At 42.8% G+C, this 20,856-nt stretch overlaps 3 protein-coding genes across 4 annotated transcripts; 1 reads left to right on the top strand and 2 right to left on the bottom strand.

Moving 5' to 3' along the window:
• The first annotated feature begins 401 nt into the window (after positions 1-401).
• On the top strand, positions 402-2,539 carry zdhhc22 (zDHHC palmitoyltransferase 22). The gene is made up of 3 exons (XM_079573957.1): positions 402-563; positions 1,287-1,844; positions 2,112-2,539. The coding sequence occupies exons 2-3, from the start codon at positions 1,289-1,291 to the stop codon at positions 2,387-2,389; spliced, it is 834 nt and encodes a 277-aa protein (XP_079430083.1). The 5' UTR covers positions 402-563; positions 1,287-1,288; the 3' UTR covers positions 2,390-2,539.
• A 2,338-nt stretch (positions 2,540-4,877) lies between these two features.
• On the bottom strand, positions 4,878-6,861 carry cipca (CLOCK-interacting pacemaker a). Its single transcript, XM_079573813.1, has 3 exons — positions 6,711-6,861; positions 6,149-6,318; positions 4,878-5,892 (listed from the first exon to the last, which is right to left on the bottom strand). The coding sequence occupies exons 1-3, from the start codon at positions 6,808-6,810 to the stop codon at positions 5,128-5,130; spliced, it is 1,035 nt and encodes a 344-aa protein (XP_079429939.1). The 5' UTR covers positions 6,811-6,861; the 3' UTR covers positions 4,878-5,127.
• Positions 6,862-7,816: 955 nt separating this feature from the next.
• On the bottom strand, positions 7,817-19,604 carry pgfb (placental growth factor b). Of its 2 annotated transcripts, XM_079573707.1 has the most exons (7): positions 19,132-19,604; positions 11,342-11,378; positions 9,495-9,691; positions 9,345-9,424; positions 8,830-8,856; positions 8,669-8,731; positions 7,817-8,323 (listed from the first exon to the last, which is right to left on the bottom strand). In XM_079573707.1, exons 1-7 carry the CDS (start codon positions 19,192-19,194, stop codon positions 8,302-8,304), a joined length of 489 nt encoding a protein of 162 aa, XP_079429833.1. In that variant the 5' UTR covers positions 19,195-19,604; the 3' UTR covers positions 7,817-8,301. The 2 variants fall into 2 exon arrangements, with proteins under 2 accessions (XP_079429833.1, XP_079429834.1); XM_079573708.1 differs by lacking the exon at positions 7,817-8,323 and having other exon boundaries at positions 8,667-8,731; positions 9,349-9,424.
• Positions 19,605-20,856: the final 1,252 nt, after the last annotated feature.

Raw genomic sequence — 20,856 nt, 5'->3', positions numbered from 1 at the left:
GTTCTTCTTGGGTGGGTGTGATTACTATGATCATTGTTAGCCTCCGTTGGGCATTTCAAGTCTATGGGAATTTTGAATGGGACTTTTACTTCTGGAGCGACAAAAACAAGAAGAAATCCGCAAAACTGATAGCCGTTTTAATTGTTCTTATTAAACTGGTGTTTTTAGGCTAATTCTTTAACCTGAGAGGGATTCGAAGTGGGCGGGGCGGTGTCGTGCTAGTATGTGGGAATGGCTCTAAAATCGGCACAGACGTCTGCATTATTTGTAGGCTTTAAATAATCATCTCTTTTGCCCAGCCCTAATACCTAACTACATGCCACCGATGGGCAGCCCCGAGAAGAAAAAGTCTGCCCACGCCCCTGTTTTTTGTTTAGCTGAGAACCAAGCCTCATCCAGACCAGGAGGCGGCGCTAGTGGCCCCGGCACACACTGTGATGATGAAACAAGACATCCATGGCTCTCCAGCGCTCCAGCTGTGTCGCTTTGGATAACGGAGCAGGGCTGTGAGCTGTGCCGGGCTCCTGAAGACGGCCTCTGCCTGTGCGTCTCCACTCCTGCAGGTAACATCATCATCCTCCTCACTGGAGATCTGTATCTGCTGCTGCTGCGTTGCCATGGAAATAGGCTTGACGCCATCCTCAGCATCACTCCGTATGTTATTAGGAGAAAAGGTGCCATTGTGTGACGAGGAGTTCTTCGTGATATAGGAGCAGTGTACTTTGTTCACGTTTCTTTTTGTTATTTCGTGCTTTTGTGCTCGCTATCCGCAGAGAGGGAGCGCGCAGAGCAGCAGCGGAGGTATTATTAGCCCTCTCATTGGCCCCTGAGAGTCCCCAGACCCAATTTTCAGAAAATGAGTTTTTCAAGATAGAATGAGCTGCCACATCATACTGTCTCATACTGGATGTGCTGTAATAGATGGTACATTTCAATGAGTTTTTACCTGGTTAAATAAACAATACCAAAATAAATCCCAACCAAGAATGGAGCTCTGTTTTCAGTGATACTAATACTGATCCAAACAGAGAGAGAAAAAAAGGGACATTTGGTAGAATATTGGGGGAGAGTCAATCCCTTTGGGGGGTCTGACACCATCTAAATCCATTGTTTGAAAACCCACTGCAAACGAACAAAAGAATAATACAAAATGTTATGCAGTGTGTTTTTGGTACACTTCCCCATATAGATTTAAAATGATTACAGTTGGACACATATTATATAATGAGATGTTCATCACAAAATGTTGACTTCATATACCATGTTAATCTGTGCTTGCTGTTTAGGCATGTTCACCCGGATGGTAAAGCTGAGGCTGCTCAACGCTGTAGCTCCTGCCTATTTCTTCATGGCTACAGCGGCCACCTTCATCCTGTACTTCTGCCTGTTCATCCCCACCATCTTCCCCGGGGCGGACGCGTCACTGCAGGGCTCCACCACCCTCCACGTGGCGGCTTTCCTCTTCCTCATGTTCAACGCGCTGGGCAATTACATAATGACCATCAGGTACCCCGCCGAGAGCGCCAACGAGAGCACGGTGCCCGTGTGTTCCCCCCACTGCTCCGACAAAGTGGACGCGCACTACCTCCTGAACGGCCGCCACTTCTGCAAGCTGTGCAAGAAGGTCATCCTCAAACGGGACCACCACTGTTTCTTCACCGGGAACTGCATTGGCAACAGGAACATGCGCTACTTCATCATGTTCTGCATCTACACGTCCTGCACCTGCCTGTACTCGCTGGTGCTCGGGGTGGCGTTCCTCACCGTGGAATACTCCATCTCCTTCCAAAACCCCCTCACCTTCCTCACGCTGCTGCCGCTCACAACGGGCTACTTCTTTATGGGTAACTTTTAGGAGCAATTATGTATGATAATGCTTTTTGTCCCCTTAAAACACACTAGTTTGTCAGTTTCGAGAAGGGTGTTGGGGTCTCAGATGTATTTACAAAGATTGGAAACACTGCTATTGCACTTAGGTGTTCCTTTGTTGACCTTGCATGTTTCCATATATCAGGGTTTAATGCAGACACTGTCCCATTTGTCCTGCACTCTCCCTCTAAACTTGCATAATGTTTTTGAACTTACCACTGGCCTTCTCTGGTGCTCCACAGGAACCGTCTCAGGGCTGCAGCTCTTCCTGGTGCTGATGCTGTACGTGTGGCTGGGCATTGGGCTGGTGTGTGCAGGGTTCTGCTGTCAGCAGGTGCTGCTGGTGGCTCGGGGACAGACCTGGTGCCAGCTGCAGAGAGGGGAGCTGCTGGACAGTCACAGCCCCTGGAGAAATAACCTGATGGATGTGTTCGGGACGCGCTGGATCTTAGGCCTCATCCTGCCTGTCCAGACTGTGGAGAGGAGCTCACAGGACGCACACGAGCTGAAACAGGACTAAGCCAGGACCCGTCATACTGTAACTCAAGCCACAACATTAGGGCTGCACAATACGGGGAAAATGCAATATTTTAAGGCTTTTATTTATTATTTATTAACTAGTCATACCGTGTCAAATGTAACACCAGACCAACGGGAAATTATAACTAAAACTGTGATATCTGTGCAAATCTGTCAGAATACACGCTGTTATGACACAAGCACATTACGCAATCTATTGAAACATGAATATGGTTACAAAGAGAATCACATCACATTATATTATGCAGCCACTTAAGATTTTTAAATACAGAAGTACAGTTATTTATTATTAAAATGTTCCACCTACTCTTTTGAGGACATTTCCATTAAGGCTTTAATAATTTGTGCACATAGGCTATTAATCTAATGAAGGCAATATTTTGACATTTAAATTATACAATTGAATTTAGCAGTAATTTCACTTGATATATGCTTGCTTCTGTTGGTTAAGGATTATTATGCTAAGTGCTTTTAAATAGAAAGCTTTTTATAGTACAATACTGTGTTATTACAAAAATGTTTAACTTATACTCTAAAATTAACTTAAGGGCTAGCATTAAAGTGTACAAGTACAAGTACAAACATCTGTCTCGCAGCAGACAGATGTGTTATTTGCCATTGTTGCTTTTTAATCCGTAAAGTATTAGGCAGGGTATTATCACAATGTGCCATAATTTAAATGTGTGAAGATTACCCAAAGATGGGTAATCTTCTAATATGAGCCTTTTGTTATTCCTAAGGGACAAGTCAAAGACTCTCATAACCTTGTCTTTTCTGGAGCTATTTTGTGTATTCTTATACAACCAATAAACCATACAATTATTTGACACATGTTTATGTCCAAGCAGAGGATTTTTATCAGATAATTTAAGAACATAGAGAAACTGAACAATATACAAGCATTTTCGAAATGGTAAGCAAGTGCAAAACACAAGTGTTGAAACAAAATGATTACATGTACGATAAGTACACAAGTCAAACTGGACAAAAGAAAAAGAAACTTGATTATTAAATGACATCCTCCATTTGATTTAAGAATACCTCTATTGATATTCTGTTCAGGGTTCAAAGATCTGATATAAACATCTTATATAAAACTTTATTATAAAGGCACAAGCAACTAGAAAAGATCTGGTCACATGTTTTATAATCTAAAGCTGAAGCAATCAACACAAGGCAATGTACAAATCTAAAACATTAAAGTGCGGGGGCTTGAAGCATTTCGCTGCCACTTCTGTGCCCCAAGAGAATTTGGGACAAAAAGCTTAGGCGAAAGCTTCCATCATCGAGAAACTACAGTATATGGCTACAACACCTTGCTACCAAGGTAAATATTACATTGACAGATCACTGGCAAGCTCAGTTAATACAGACAACTTAATCTGATACATTATGGTACATAAATAACACAAAAACTAAACAAAGAATCTGAATTGGTCAGCTGAACAAGCTTCAACGTATTTCAATGTTACCAGGCAAGTGTCCTGCTCTTGAGCTGTAAGGCATGCGTTTACCTAGTTAAATATTCATCATGAAGCAGCATACAGCCCTCAGGCAATTACACTTGCCATTGGAGAAGGCAAAAAATATTAATGGCAGAGGATTGAAATTTTTCATTAGCACTTTCCAAACCACAGCACAAATATTTTTGTCTTACATTTGCAAAATGTGACAGGTTGCACAGTGGTGGTGCGGCAGGACCGCCTCTAAACTCACATTCACCTAAAAATATTTCTGTCATTGACAATGGTGGTATTTGTGAAATAAGTTGAAATGAGTAAAGGCTTACTGTACGGACTGCCTGCCCTCATGACCTATAACATTTAACATTCTTTAGTTAGCACAGAAGAGGTAGAGATGCACCGATACCGGGAGTTTGAGTATCAGCTGATATCAGATACCAAGAGGCTTTTTTTTAAATGGCCGACTTTGAGTGAAAAAGTGAATGATCCTTTTTTCTTCATTGTGAGATAAAAAAAAAACAGGATTTCATAAACTAAATACAAACACTTGGCCATAAAGCAGTGACCAATTTTATTTTATTAGGCTACTTTAGGTGATCCAATCATAGCTTCTGTCCCAGCCTTCATAAGCACTGTTAGCAATAGCATTCTGCTACTAGCAGATCAAAAGTACTTTTGTGGAGGTTGAATTAAATTTAATTCTCAAGGTTCTGTGATTTGGCCTTGTGGCCATATCGCCTTTGCTCTGTCCGATCCCGTCAGACCTGGGAAGCTGAGCAGGAAGGGCCTGGCTGGTACTTGGATGGGAGACTGTTTGGGAAACATGAATGTAGTGAGTGAGTGAGGGGTTGGTGGTGGTCGGAGGGGCCGATGGCACAGACTGATCGCCTCACTTCCGTCAGTCTTCCCCAGGGCAGCTGTGGCTACAACAGTAGCTTACCACCACCAAGTATGGAGTGAATGAACTTTGAGCGTCTGCAAAAGTGCTACTGTATATAAGACTAATGCATTATTATCACTTGTCAAAAAGAGGTGCAGCATGCCCATATTCACTTAGATTTAGTTGTGTTTTTAAGTTGTGTTTTTAAAACGGTGAGAGCCTAAAAAGGTATAATTTCAGTATCTGAATCAGAATCAATACCTCATGTCACATTTTTTATGTATCAGCTCCGATATCCAATACCAGTATGAGATCGGTGCATCCCTAAGTAGAAGTAACATATTTAAGACCTTAAAGAACACTGGAGTGATGCCATCACAGCAGCAGTGCAGGGGTGTTGGCTGGGCTGCGCTGTGTCTCTGTGTCCTGTAGAGAGCGCTGGAGTTTGGTCCACAGCTGGGAGTCTCCACTGCTCAAAGCCCCCAGCAGTAGAGTGGTCTGCTCCTGCAGCAGCTGCAGCTGGCTCTGTGTGCGCCGGTTCTCCTTGATCAGCTGCTTCGTCCGCATAGTGATCCCCAGTAAGCCCGATTTGCTGAGAATGTTGTAGGTATTGCTGAATCGCTGCAGCTTGTTGCCGTCTGTGTCTGAGCTATCCCTGTCAGAGCTGTCAAAGGTGTTACTTATGGCTGACTGATACTCTTGCATGAGGGTGGGCACAGAGCTGATTCCTGTCATAGGTGGTGCCGTCTTGTCACACACCTGCGCTGGACTGACGTGTGTCTGGGTATTCACTGCTTCAAAGCTGCATTTCTCCTTGAGTGTGGGCTGTGCACTTGGGGCATTGTACACTTTGTGGCTGTGATGACGCTTTCTTTGGCGTTGTTCATAGCCAGATGGCCCTTTTAGTCTGGAGGAGCCCACCTTTTTGGACACATGCTCGCCAGGGTGTGGGGCAATTCTCGGATAAGATTTGACAGGCGGATAGCCCCTTGATTGTCGCCCATTTTCGCTACCAGCCTTTGGAGTACGAATGCTGCCATTTGAAACCATTGGTTGAAGAAGAACCACTTGTGACTGAGGCATCACTTCCATGGGGGAGGAAATCCCCCATTGCTTCTCCGCTGGGGCAATGTTTGGGGGCTGAAGAAAAACAAAAGTTATAAATAAAATATTTTCAAAAGAGGCTACATAATTTAAGCTAGTAAGGTTAGCTAAGTATAATTAATCATAATAAAAATCTGTTGCCAATGAATCATTTGTGCATAGACACAGATAGATTTACAATCAAATATTGAGGAAACTTGCATAACATTGCCCACAGTAAACACAAAAGCTACCTTTACAATGCAATGTGACATTTTGTTCCAGATAGAATAACAGGAACAGAATAGTTTACCTGCTTAAGGAGAAAATTATTCATGATTATCATTGGTGACATTCCAGCATAAGAGCCGCCCATCATAGTCATCTGCTGAGCTGCTGGATCCTGGCTCAGCACGGTGCCGTTTCTCCCTGACTCCTCAGTGTCTGTCAGCTCCACTGCACTCAGGTACTCTGAGCTTGCATCTGTGGGAGGAAGGCGTAACGGTAAAATGCTTCATTTATCATTACACAATTGCACAGCCGGTGCACAGTCATATACTTAGCAATAAAAAGCAGTGGCAGATGTAGATATGGATCTGTAGGTAGTTTGAAAAGAGACACCATTGAGCAAATGAACAGGACCCAGCTAAAGGCAGGCCAGGCCTCTCAATATAAAGAGGGTCAAGGGAACAAAAGTGGAAACAATCTAATCAATAAAACAGATCTGGGTCACACGGTTCTTTCCAAGTGTAACTTTTTATATGTATCTTCAATACCATGTTTAGCATAGGCTATTTGTTTTTAAGGTACATCTAAAACACACCTATATATCTTTATTCTATTTTAGGAAAAAGATCAAATATAATCATTCTCACCAGAAAAGCCAGAATCTCGCTCCATGTCAGATTTGGACGCTCTTAGGTGCGTGGCCATTGTAAATGACGCCCTGAGTCTGTCTCTGCCAAAGCCGTTCATCCTTCCTCCGAGCTGCACCAGAGGAGATCTGCTGTGTGGGTTTAGAACATCACTTTAGCATTACAGCATAATGGTATTCGCCGTAAACAAAATGGTAGAAGATGCAAACAGCGTGTCGATTTGCGTTGGTTTCAATATTTGTTGCGTTGCACAGCAAAAAAACAGTAATAATCGACGTGGGACTTTAATTCTACAGTAACTAAGGTGTCAGCTTGTGCAACAAGGAGGGAAGAAAAATCATGATTTTCCGAGTTGTTTACTGCCCAGCCCAGCGTTAGCTAGCGCTGTGTTTACTAGCATAGGCATATCATGACATATCATTCGGTCTTAGTTTTATGAAAAACCTCCCCACAGGAGACTGTTTAAGGACAGTATCTCCGAATATGTTCACTATCACCTGTCCAACGTGGTTTCTCTCGAATGAAGCTTGTTTATTGCTTGATTTCCAAGACAGCTTTCTCGGCGCTGCTTCTTCGTGCGCTACGCTCTTTCCTTCAACCTATGCCTTGAACCCACAGAGCTGAGCCATGCAGCACTGCAGCCCTGAGCGTGGTCTGCAAGGCACATTTCAGCGGAACAAACGTGCCCAATTCATTGTACCTCGATGAACAAGCAACAGTTTTAAATGCAAGTGCTTGATACACAATTAGTTTGAAATCTTAAAACAACAATAACAACAACAACAACAACAACAATCCTTTCAGACAACGACTTGGGCTCCGACACCCATTGACTATGATCCAAAGGTTGCGCATTTATCATGACATAGCGCACTCTGTTGCGCTATTTTAAAATGGAACGGATTCAGTTTTTGGCGTCAGGCGGCGTGTCTTTATCGGTTTAAGTGACAAAAATACACATTATCAATGCATAAAATACAAATTTATTGAGCAAAAATAAATATTTAGTATCAGTCACATTAAGAGTAGCCTAAAATATTTGACATTTTAATTTAAACTATCCATTCACTGCACATATTTCACCATGAGATATTACTAAATGCCCAACGGTGATGACCAAGTGGAAAAAAATAAAATAAGATCCAACACTAGAGGGAGACATTTCATTATCAAAACCGAGCCCGTGCTGTCTACTATCCTCTCCAGTTTCTGGGCAAATATATATATATTGGAAAGAAATAGCTCACTGGCCCTTATTTCTCTTCTTCAATAAATACAGAAAGTAAGGCTTTAAATAAACACAGATTGACAGATTCACAATAACTAACTAAAACAAAAAGGAAGGCTTCAGTTCATTTGGTTCTGAATTGCACTGGCTCCCATGGATGTCCAACATTTCAGGAGTGTAACGACCATGTTTCCATCATCCAAGCCCCAGGACATTGCAGAGGCCGACCCGTTAGCAGGAGTTCACAGGAGCACGATCGCCCCGCTGAGCCCTGGCATTCGTGGGCAGTGGGCGCTCGTTCATCAGTCACTGGGCTGCAGTCTTGACCACAGGGGGGGGAGGGGGCGTAACAGGTCACTGCAGTTACCTCCGAGGAACCTGACACCTTCGGAAAACAACAGAACCCATATTACATACTATTACTAACTACATTTAACAATCGCGATAAGCAGGAGAACTGGAAAAAAATCAGGTACTGCAGCTTTAACTACAGAACTTTTGACCACAGCAACCAACATGGACATTTTGTGGACTCGTAAACATGAAATGGTTATGTAGATTTACTGTTTGTTCTTTGTGAATTGCCCATAGAGTTTTAAAGGGACGTCTGACATTATATCATTTCATCGTAGAACCTACAGTAGCCTATATTTGAGGTCAATAGAATGTGATTTACATCATCTGCCAGTGCCATGCAACTCGTAATAAAACATGTCACACAAGTCCTTACCTCTCGCATTCTTTGTTTTTCTGCTTTTCCTTTCTCTTCCTCCCTCTACCTCGCTGCCTTTTCCTACATTAATAATGCAACACAACACATTATTCAAATCCAGAACAATGCACCAAAGCAACAAATTATGCAAAAGAGAAATTATACAGCCATTTATTTACCTTTCTTTTACAACGGGCTTCCTGGGTCTGTAACGACAACACAAATTTATCACACTGATTTGCGATAAAACAAAAGGAACATAATAAGGCTTTATGTTGATATTTTTCCTAATTCACTTCCTTAAAGTTAGTACAGTGTTTCCTCTTTGGTTTTTTTACTTCCTGTTTACGTTTTGAGAACAACAGGTGCTTTTTTTTTATAATGAAGTCAGAGCACTTCCTGAAAGAGTGGAAATCAAGCACACAAGCTTATTGAGGTTTGGAGGCACATGACATTATACTATGGCTAAAACGTAACCTTATGTGTCCCATTTCAAATTCTGTGTTTGACTTCTTTGTAAATATCTATAAGCACCTAAATTGATCCGCATTTTTTTTTTAAACAAATGTATAGTTATTTTAAAGTGACGCCAGTTGAACTCCACGCAAATGTAAAACAAGGCTAAAAGGAACTGGAAAAACAACATAAAAATGTAAAATAAAGTAAAACAAAAATAATGACACATTACTCTTACCTACATTCACAAGTCTGATGCTCCTCGAACGTCATCTCCACGTATTCCTGCACGGGGTCGGCCGGCCTTATCTTCAGCAGCTGCGAATCACAGTGTTTGGGATGAGCGACGCGAAAACGCACGTGAGACGCCGCACCGTACGAGCTTCACCTGCATTGTGACATTGGTGGTGTGAGTCGGGTGGCACTCCAGATTCTCATCGCCGCAGCAGCCGGAGCACCTGACCAGAGGCACGCAGGCCGGGCTGTAGATGTACTCCACCTCGGACGGGTACTCCTGCACCACCTCCACCAGCTTCTCTATGGTCCGACAGAAGCTGCGCCCCCACACCTCCTGGAACATCAGCACTGGGGAGGGAACGTACGCTTTACCGAGGTGACCACAGTCAATTATACTGTTTAAAAGGGCAGTAGAAAAGAACGTCCAACTTTCGGGTTTGAAAATGTGCATATCTAATATACTGTTAAGTGTTTTTCTTTAGGAAGTCTGTACATTTCTTCTAATAGTTCTCTTGTTGTGTTTGATGCAATGGTCAATAAAAAGTCCTCCACATTTTAGTGGACAAGTATTTTGCCAAAGAATATCTATTGACCAGTATAGTGCCATTAAAGTTTTTTACATGCAATAATTAGCTTTAATACGATATACTACATCAGCCTACAAGTCATTCTTCTTCTTTTTCCACTGGCGGCTCCTCATTAACTACAAGGGAAATGTAACGTTTTTTCCCCTATTTTTTGCAAATTCAGGTCTCAAAATACATAATCCCTCAGTCTTCCCTTGAGCGTTAAAACAGCTCAGTCTTTGAATGTTTTTAAATCTCTTTTGAAGACCCATCTGTTTGCACTGGCCTTCAACACAAGCTGACCTGATTTTCTTTGGTGGTTATTATCATTGCTTTTGTTTGTTATGTAATGTATTTTAACTTTGTTGAAACCTTGTATTGCCTGTGTACAGCACTTTGGGCAGCGATAGTTGTTGTAAATGTGCTTTATAAATAAATTTGACCTTGACCTTGACCTAATAAATCCACTAGAGTGAGTTGTTTCAGTGTGGTCTTCCCTGCAGTCTTCCTGTCCCCTGAGAGCCTGAAGCTCAATGGGAAATCCCATTGAAGCTCTCTTTTTAGAAAGCAGCCTCTGATTGGCTTTAACTCTTTCTAAAGCAGGGGGGATGTTCTAACATTCACCAGCTGAATGGTGATTGGCTGCCTCTTCAAAAAGAGGGGTAAAAAAGCTTTGAGTGTCTCCAGATTTTCAGATAGGGTTGTTGAAGGAAACCAACTCACACACTGGGATTGTAAGCAAACCCCCATACAGAGTTTTTGGTGAGGGTGCCAGAGACGCAGCCAAAGTTCCACTAGTAACACCATCGTATGAAACCCCAAAGTTCATGTTCATGCCAAAACATGTTAGCTTTGGATCCTTACTTCATAAATCATTACTTTTGACAAAATAAAAGCCTATATTGTGAGAACCAATACACAAACATACAACATACAACACACAACATAGGGCCAGTACAATTCAACACAGAAAGCTTTTTAGTCAACGCATTAAAACTGTTTCTAGATGGAGAACAGGGCTGCCCCCAGCTGGTCCTCTGGGAAGGCCGTGACTCCACGGAGGTCAGCCGCAGGTCAGCCGGAGGAGCCTGGCCTTATGCAGCTGTTTACAGAAGTGCACTGCAGTGAGGGAGTGTAAGGAGAGGGTCTCTGAACTCCTGTGATGTCCTGGTGCAAAGGGCCAGTTCATTAGCCACTTGATGCAGCATGAACCCAGAGTGTGTGCAGCTTATCGGCCAGCTGCGCGCCACTCCAATCAATGCTGGACCCGATCAACGTTCATTTTATCTTTATTTACAAGAGGAATAAAGAAGGGATGCTTCAGCTGCAACCTTGACCACAGGGAGACTTTTCCAGACATGCCCTCACTGCTTTTTCGAAAAGAACATTTCTATTTTCAAAAGTGTGTAAATAATCAGGACAAGGAGCTTACCTGGTTGTGTGGTGTTCGTGCTCGACAGGGGAAGACTCTGGAAGATACCGAGAGACCATCAATTAGAAATGATATCTTTACTGTTAATCATACAGTATACATATCATGAACATGTCACTGAACTGCAAATAGTTTTATACTGCCTCTCTGTGGTTGGACCTTGTACTACAACATCCACACAGCTGATGCTAGACTTGAGTAGGCAAAAAGTAAAGTTCATTTATTTATTTATTTATTTGGTCGGGTTAATGAACATACACGAGTCTCATGCATGTAAATATGCCACACCGGATTGTAGCCTTGAGGTAATTTCCATCGATCATCCCCTATGTGCACCCTCAAACATCCTGGCCTATTGTACATGTTTTTAGTGGTAGGGGAAGCCAGAGTGCCCCGAGGAAACCTACGTAGACACGGCGAGAACATGCAAGCAGAAAGGCCCCGTCCAGGTGGGAATCGAACCCGGGACCTTCTAGCTGTGAAGCACGAGCCCGCCTTCACCGTTAGGACAGAACAAAAAATTGATTCTGGTGAAAAATACACTAAATAAACAATGCAGAGATGCCAAAAAAAAACTGAGGTGCTGCAAAGAAAAACACAAGCACACATAACTTTTTTCAAAATTAAACATGGATGGATTTGCAGTGTTCTAACCCACCCTTACAATTCAAGCCGGCGTGATCCCAGATTAACAATGAAGAGAACAGCTAAACCAATACGAGAGTCACATCCGTATCGTATCCATTTACATAGGAACTGTTTCCTTTGACAAGTTGAATTTGGTGGGGCTGACGGCCAAATACAATGTTTAAAAAGTGTTGATTTGATGATGATTACATTTTTAAATTTCTATTTCATATAAGATTAGTTTTGTCTCCAGCTTTAGGCACAGTTGAATCAAATTAGATACATCTTCCTTCCTCATGGGCAACTTAAGTTTTCCCCCCAGTCTTTTTAATTTGCTAATTACAACCATTCAAATTGCAATTTTAGTTTGATTGCAATTCGTCTTTAATTCACTGTTGTGCTATTTCTCTTGTTTGTCCCGCATACTTTAAAAAAAAAAAAAACACAAAACAATGCAGCTTTCCTTCCACAGATGAGATTCAGTCACGAAAGTCACACCATTACACACCAGCTGCTTCCTCAGGCCTTTCGGTGTCAGGTTGTTACCTAAGCACAACAGGACAGACGAGGGATTTCCCGGTGATGAAAACACTGGCTCATTTTCACACTTGTGCATCCTAAAAAAGAGCAAAGCAGGGACGGCATGTGTCGACAGTGTCCAACACTCAACTGTGTGATGAAAGAGGAATGTCCTGCTTCGATGAAGACGCATGGACCCAAATGTTGATGACATTTCTCCATAAAGCTGTCGTTGGAGTAGGCTCAGCACTGCTTACATGACAATATCTCACTATAACCGCTATCGAAACTTCCAGGCAGCCATTCAGGATCAGTCCTCCCTTTAAAAAACCGAGTGCTGCTAATGTACAGCTGTTGTTTTGACAGTCTGGGTTAGCCGTGTCAATGGGGTAAGAAGGTAATAGTCCAATTGTTTTTTTTTCTTTTACGCACATGAAACTGAGTGAGGGTTAAATCGCAGTCACATTTTTGTCTGCGATTTGTGAAGCTCAGCACGTAGCCTCATCCAACTCACTGGATTTATAGCTGCACGGTTTGATAACCCTTTCACTGCATAATAAATCCAGCACAAACTTCCCCAAAAGTTATCCACATCCATCATGTTCTCCCTTTGATCCATCGCCCGTCATTACTTTGCGATAACATACAAAGCAGCTGTGAGTAAGCAGCAAAGTTCAGCGATCAGAAGGGCTCCTCTCGGCTAATTGTGAATTTCCTGGCAAGTAGTGCGATAAGATTCATGTTATGCTAAACTGAAACAAGAATCACCTGCACGTAAGATAGTGTTGTGGCTAACACATTGGAGAAAGTTTATGTAGTTGGGGTTTTTTCTTTTTTTCTCTCTCTCTTTTTTCAACCAGCGCATTATTATAAACTGTAGATAGGCAATCAGTGGTTTGTTTGTTCCCGGAATCTGATTCACCAAAGCGGCCCCGGAGGAAATCAAGACGAAATGTGGGCTTTCGTGAGCGCGGTGCCTTCGTGGCTGACAGTATGTGTTAAATGTTTATTGCCATGTTTTTGTTCCGAGCTGGTGTTACAGTTGGCGAAACGTCAGGAGGAATAGTTACTAATGGCAATGGCAAAGCACCTAAAAGTGTAATAAGTCTTTTTGTTTTTTTGTTCCCGGGTCCTCCTCCCTTCTCCAGCTGCACAGCGTCATCTTAAACACCGGCCTGACTGGTGCAAGTGGGATTTTAAGCAAGGAAAGCAGTCCTTGAAGTGGATGCATCATTTTGGGCACCTCGGCATTGACGTTTTATGGTTCATGACTTAGAACAACATTAACGTGAGGACAAAACAGTGTCGGTCAGAATTTCTTAATTGACCCGGATCACCCCCTGCAGGCAGCAGTGGGAATTATATTATATCATATCACAGTGAATTCAAAAATCCACTGTGATCGTCATTGTTTTGCAGGCCCCATCTGAATCATGACCGCACAATATCCATCATCTTATAGAACATATACATAGCCTCCCTTTTCTGTACTAACAAAGGTGATTTATTGTCTCTCTACCAGATATCTGTGATTGTGTGAGACCAGTTTTATATTATAGCCAAAAGTAGCTTGGCACAAGTCTGGAAAAACCCCTGTTACTCTTCTCTGACTGACGCGGTTACATCGATTGGGCAGTACGCCATTGTTTTTATGTCTATTCCAAAAGTCCAGTCCTTATATGGTCAGTCATTTAGTCCCCAATTCAGATTCTGTTCTACAACGCTCTATGGGTGTATTTATGTGTAGAATGTCATAGATCTGCTCACGCATTTAGGATGTGTAGTTCTACTCCAACTCATCTGATAGCGGCATGTTGTTAACAGGAGCAAACGCCTGGACAAACAACAACTATCTGGTATAATGTTGCTCTGACACGCGCCTCCTCGGAACCCTGACTGAAGAACATCCATTCCCAGGCCTGTCCGCTGACCGGGACCCTACTTCAACTACAAAGATGGGGCTCAGTGTTTTGTTTACAGTGAGGCAGAGGGTCTGGTGACAGCGGTCCGCTCGGCTCGGCTCTGATGGATCCAGCAGGAGACTAAACACCAACAAACTGGAGCAGACCACGAGATCAGTGTGCCAATTTAAAGTCAAAGCATTTAGGATGCCATGGCAACTCTTACAGGGTGAATCCGATGCGCCCAAGAGCAAACAAATAAAAAAAACAGTGCACACAAAGCATTTACTCGTTTTCTTTTCTTCAAGTTTGTATCCTAAATTATTGATTGTTTTGTGTCCCAAATTCATAGTTGTTTTCATAAGAGCGGTCAGACCACATGCCTCAGAGGACAGACCGTCCTCCTTGTGTTACCACGGGTTCTCTCTAAGCCATGCACTCTCCCATTGTTCTAAAAGTATGAACATTTTTGTTTCAAGTAAATGTTTGCATGGAAATAACCACAGAAATGAAATTGAAAGATGTCAGTCTGTGTGAGAGAATCTTCGTGGTCCCCTCCTCGTATTCTTTGCCGTGAAACCTCTCATTCGAGTCTTCCTCCTTCAGTAAGAGTCATATCGTCTCTTCTTACTGCACAGGCCTTTTACAAAGTTGATGCTGTTTTAGATAAATGTCATTTCCTCTGTGTGAGTCCATTAATGCATGCACAAATATCCCCCTGAAGACATGCTGACACCCCCACGCCCCGCCCCGCTCAGGCAGCATCCCCAAACACAGCACAGAGATAAGAGTGACCAGTGCTGATTGAGCTCTCCATTACAGTAACTGCTCTGCCTGTGTACACGCTGTAATGACAAACAGATGGAAGATTAAAGCACTGCTGCAAGCAGCAGGAAGAAGAGAAATCCATATTTCCTGATGAAGATTGGGATTGTCCCCTGGGCCGGGGAATTACAACTGCAGACAAATAGCACAACAAGCCAGCAGCAGCCCTATCATTTACAGGGTCACTACAGGCTGCTTCACATGCAAGCACACGGACTGGTCCCACAGAGGAGGGAGGAGAGGGCCTGATGTCTATGAATCATAGCACACCAGGAGGAATACTTATAATATGTAAATGAGTAATATAGAAGACAAAAACAGAATTAACACACATTCACTCCAGTGTCACAGACTGTATAAAGGCAGTTGGGTTCAAATTCTGAACGGAGAGAACTACGGCACTATGAAGTACAATGAATAACTATGAAGTACTATGAAGTACTATGAAGTACTATGAAGTGCTGAACCACATGCTCCTCCCTTTGATTCAACAGTCAAAGGGAGTATCTCAGAGTCAGTGTTCAAAGTGTTCCAGTCAGCATGTCCACCGCTGTGCTGGATGTGGAGGAGCAGCGGCTCCACTCAAAGTTAATCTCAGAAGACCTACATCCTGAGCATTTAAGAGAGCGTCTCTTTGTAATAATAAAATGTGTATGAAGGTGTGATTTCTCAGAAACCGTTTACAGTATGTAATGTGAGATTGGCAAAGTGAGTACAATTTTCTCACTTCACTCGGGTGTTTTATTTTCTAATTTTATTGCATCGCATATAGACTCCAGAAAGCTATTTTGCATCACCGCATTAAAAGTTAGTCAGTACACACACACCCCGCCTAAGTTTGGAGTCAACAAGGCAAAACAAAGCACTTCTCCTTATTCTTATAAACTTGCTGGGCTTTGGGCCAGACTCCCACTGGGGCTGGTCCGATTCATGATGCAACACTCTGCAACTTTTAAAACCACTGTTTCAATCCTAGTAATGCAATAAAGGACACACATCACAATATCAAAGAGAGATGGGCAGGAAGCGGCTTTTAGAAGCTACTGGCAAAGACACACATTTCTTATGGATGACTGCAGACACCAGAGGACAACAGATTAGTGCCAGCAATACTGACAGCATAAAGTGGACATGAACTGGCTGACCGGCACTTCACTGTTATGTCATGAAGTTATGTGGCCTCGGTGATGGAGATAGGACGTATTGTTTCAAGGGGAAACCCAGGTGCTTCCCTCGACATCAACACTTATAGGACCTGAGCTACGGGCTTCTTGCATCATCATTATCATTCATCATTCTGGCTCAACAAAGGGAATTGTACAATTCAAATGTGGGATTCATTTGCATTTTACCCATAATTTAAAGCTATACTGGCAAGTTCAAAGGCAGAGGTTTCTGACTTCACCTGGTAAAGGTGCCATTCAAGATGGTTTGAGTCTGACATCATACAACGTGTGCACAGCTATTGCAAGGTATTCTTTACTATACGTATTGTCCCGGATTGGGAAGTTTAATCTGATCTGTCAGTGCAGCCTCTGGGGCGCCATCTGCAGTACTTCAGCCAGGATCTTTGTCAGGAACCTAGCTGTTGGATAGCCTCCCTTGTGCATGTTTCAGGTTGAGCATATAGGGAAGAACATGCAAAAAGGCACACCAGGACCTTCTAGCGGTGAGATAAAGTCACAAAACTGAGAAAATAAAAGACACTTTGTTTTTGTATGTCTATGTTTATCCATGTGAATAACCACCTCACTAGTACAGTAAGAAACTAATGCGCACCTATAGCATTTACAGCCAAATGTAGCTATTAACATATATTAGAGATTAGTGCATCAGCTGGACCCAAAACATACTTTATTCACCAAGAGCACAGGAGGCAGACAGAGGCTGGGACTGACTGTCTTGAATTAGAATGAAAATGTAGTGAAGTGAGACCGAGCCGCCGCTGCCTGCTCCACCGCACATGAACTAGTAACAGAGCAGCATCCTGCAGATAGCGCACGCTTTGAATATGTTAAATTACTTTTTGTGTGATAGATAACGAATAAAACAAGGGCCAAAGGAATGACAACAAAAAGTAGATTTGTTGAGTTGAGTCTTTTATTTTCAGTAAGCTCGATATATGGTGACTGGTCAGTAATGAAGTAAATCCACTTAAGCTCTGTACTTAAGTGGGTTTTTGTTTACGGATCTGTACTTTACCTGAGTAGTGTTCATATCGAGAAGTTATTACTTTTACTCCACTACATTTCTATGGCCATGTGTTTTGTTATCTTTTCCTTAAAAGCCTTAAAATGCACACTCCAGAACAGAAGGTGGAGCAGTGCAGATTCACTGTCAAATGCCACCGACTCACAACAAAGAAGAAAGTTTGTCCCCGTTGTGTTGCCATACGTAGGTAGTGAATTCAGGCACAATTTTTGTGTTATAGAACCTGCAAACACCTATTTAAAGTCATGTACACTTTATACTTTCTTTCCACTAAAACTTGACTGAGCAACAGTTACTTTTAATGGAGTAATATTTGACCAGCAGTATCTATACTTTTGGTCAAATACACCTGCCTTCCAGTCATGAATAACACCATTATAGCGACTGGAATGGGCGAATGTGAAAAATATGAATTTTCTTTCTAGAGACCCAATAATACACAGTTCAATTGACATTTGAAATATTTCCGTTAGCCGGCAAATTTCAAGACTCACACCTGTCCTTCTATCCATTCCACCCACTCATTGTGCTTGGGTTTTGCTCTGCACAGATTTGGATTACCTACTTTCAGCAGCTTGGTTACAAAGTCAGACAGGAAGCTTTTTTTTTTTTCTCTTTTTTTTTTGCCACTAGTTTCCTCCAGTGAGAGAGATGCCAGCTCACTGAAGGAAACAGGAGCTGAAAGTTGGTTGGCACTAATCCCACCATCTTTAAAGCCTGACAAGGTTCTCCGGAGAAATCCACACTCTGCCACTACTGTCTGTCAGGGAGAAGAAGTGTTCGTCACAAGTGTGTCCGAAAGAGCCATGATTTGTACTGCTCTGCTTTTCCCCCAGACTGGCTGCACAAGAAGTCAAGTCTCAACATTTCAACAACAGGAGGTTTACCAGCGCATAGTGCCAGTGTCTGGAGTCAAAAAGCCAGTGTCATATTTGCACAGGGGGCGTTCACGGATATAGACGGTTATTTTAAGATTCAATTGAAGAGCCTTTGCAAAATGTTTCTTGATAAAACAGACATTGCAATTCTCACACTGGTTATAGGGTGCAGTGATTGTAAGGAACCTTTTGTGCCGCTCAGTGGAAATGTACAGAGGGGAAAGCTGATCCAAGAGTGTGTGCAGTGGATGCGTCTGTAATTATGGGCTTAGTGAGGTTAGCCAAAAGTAACCGTGAGTCAGCAGCGGCATCTCCAGAAGCGCACGTTTCATATTCTCCGCTACACGACTGCAGAGGCGGGATTGTAATGATACTCTGGTAACTTCTTGAAGTTTACACCTTGGGCAATACTCTCTTACTTGAGTAAAATATATATATATATATCTTTCCACTGAGTAACAATAATGAAAAAAGTATTTTGACATGTAAAAACTACATTTCTTCATGTATCAAGTTTTCATATAAAAAGATCAATACTCTTTGGAAAGTGAATGTGTTAAATTCATCAAATAGCCAACTTTTTTTTACTCTTGCTTGAGCATTGTGATTCGGCAACTTGTATGATGAGTAAGTAACGTTGCTCTTACTTGAGTATATACTGTGTATCTTTTGGCATTACCCACCTCTCCACAAGTGTCTCACAGTAAACTAGGTCAAATCATTTACAGTCTTCAATTTACCCAAAAACCATTCCCTTGGGCATTCCTCAGTGGATGCACCCGAGATGATAGAGCACCTTTTTTCAAACGTTTCTTAAAAAGCCTTTTACCTGAGCAGGTGTGAGGAGCAGACACAGCGCCACTGCAGCCTCCATCAGCAAGCCCACTCTCATTTCGCGCTCTCTCCCTCCTCTTGACGGCGTGCTGTGAGTGTATTCAGCAAACTTCCACACAAGTACGCACAGAGTTAGTCCAAAGATGCTGAGCCTTTAAAAAAAAAAAGAAAAAAGAAGAAGAAGAAAGAAAAAAAAAGTCCAGGTGGTTTCTCATACAAGAGCGTGGCCACGTCGCTCCCCCGCCGCCGTGCGTAACTGGTTGAAGCCGGGATGAGATTATTAATGAACGCAGCTCGAGCCGGGACCAGTGTGCGTAAAGGCTCCAGTGAAAGTTACGCTCCGTGATCAAAGCTCCAGCCACCCGAGTTGTAGCTACAGTGCGCTTCAAAATAAAAGGCACTTTGGAGTTGTGCGTAAAAAAAAAAGAAAAAAAAAAAAAAGTGATGGTCTAACTCGTGAGATACAAAGGCGAATGGTCGAAACAGCGGTCTGCTACACTTGTCTGTAATTGTTCCACCTTTTCACAGGCTGTCCGCTCAACCCTCCCCCTCCCCCTCCCCTCCTCTTCCTCGCTGATGAGATGGGATCTCTAGGCCGAATCTCCGCTGGGAATTTACGCGATGCTGTAAATAGTTATCACAGTGGAACGTACATCATTTACAGTCCTTTCATTATGCACTGCTGGTTGATTTACCCTGCGCAATGTACACATGCCCGGCGCGTAAAAGCCTCGGGGAGACGGCGGACACCGTGCCAGCAGAATACAGCAAAGTTCGTGGGCCTTCCACTGTCACGTGGTGCGTAATGCTGGCTCTGGCTCCTGGTTGCCCTGAGAGGACTTGGCTATTTAGTTTAGCGGAGACAGAGAGGGAGAGGGAGAGAGGGAGATTCCATTAGTGTTGACACAGTTAATCTTGTGGCGTGTTTGCAGAATGCCAGAACCTGGAGATTCTTTGTGACTTCCACGCATTCCACCGACCGACAGAGCCACAAGACCCCAATACGCGGGGCCATTGTGCGGAACAGCAGTCAGGAGAAGGCGATCCAAAGGTCCGAGGCACTTCAGACACTGTGGCTACATCCCCCACCAGCATCTTAAACAGACAAGGCCCGATACCTCATTTGCACACTGACCAAGACATCATTGGAAGTTCGGATCGCTTGGAATTCTTCTTGCCTTCCATTGTTTTGATGTATCATGTTGGAAAACTCAATGTGCCTCACAGCAACAACAACAGCACACATTCAAAACACACACAAAATCAACATTTAAAACACACAAACAATCATCAAAAAATAATTAAATGCATAAAAATAATAGCCTAATAGTTTTTTTTTTAAGTTTATTTTTGTTTATTTGAGCAATTTTGCATTCTTAATTTACATCACATCATTAATGACAACTCAAAAAGTGTAGACCCACCCTAGCCTGGTTTTACCATACCCAAGGGTCTGGACTTTCACAAGTGAGCGCCGTTATCAGGTTGGACGGGTAAACTCCTTGAAACGATTGGCTCTGATTTTCGCTCGTGTTTGGTCTGACGTATGCAATGCGCCCGAGTGAGTGAAGCAGCTATCAGCTATGTGCTTGGGAGCATTCCTTGCACATTCCAAGGCATCAATTTGATATTTAGGAGCTGAGCCAGAACGGATTGAAGAGCTTCCATTACTTTCGTAACAAATTGCCAAACTACAACCAGCAAATGCGGCGCAAATGCT

This window comes from Gobius niger (assembly GCF_951799975.1).
Source record: "Gobius niger genome assembly, chromosome: 16".
In the NCBI taxonomy this organism is placed as follows: domain Eukaryota; kingdom Metazoa; phylum Chordata; class Actinopteri; order Gobiiformes; family Gobiidae; genus Gobius; species Gobius niger.
The sequence above is the reverse complement of the archived record's forward strand: the minus strand, read 5'-3'. Positions and strand labels throughout refer to the sequence as shown.

Excerpts from the sequence above, each read along its gene's own strand:
- zdhhc22 (XM_079573957.1), top strand. The coding sequence starts at position 1,289 with ATGTTCACCCGGATGGTAAAGCTGAGGCTGCTCAACGCTGTAGCTCCT. Across the intron at positions 1,845-2,111 it reads AACGGGCTACTTCTTTATGG|GAACCGTCTCAGGGCTGCAG; the intron begins GTAACTTTTAGG and ends GGTGCTCCACAG.
- cipca (XM_079573813.1), bottom strand. The coding sequence starts at position 6,810 with ATGAACGGCTTTGGCAGAGACAGACTCAGGGCGTCATTTACAATGGCC. Across the intron at positions 6,319-6,710 it reads GCGAGATTCTGGCTTTTCTG|ATGCAAGCTCAGAGTACCTG; the intron begins GTGAGAATGATT and ends TTCCTCCCACAG. Across the intron at positions 5,893-6,148 it reads ATAATTTTCTCCTTAAGCAG|CCCCCAAACATTGCCCCAGC; the intron begins GTAAACTATTCT and ends GTTTTTCTTCAG.
- pgfb (XM_079573707.1), bottom strand. The coding sequence starts at position 19,194 with ATGAGAGTGGGCTTGCTGATGGAGGCTGCAGTGGCGCTGTGTCTGCTC. Across the intron at positions 9,692-11,341 it reads CACGAACACCACACAACCAG|TGCTGATGTTCCAGGAGGTG; the intron begins GTAAGCTCCTTG and ends TTCCCTCCCCAG. Across the intron at positions 8,857-9,344 it reads CATCAGACTTGTGAATGTAG|ACCCAGGAAGCCCGTTGTAA; the intron begins GTAAGAGTAATG and ends TTGTCGTTACAG.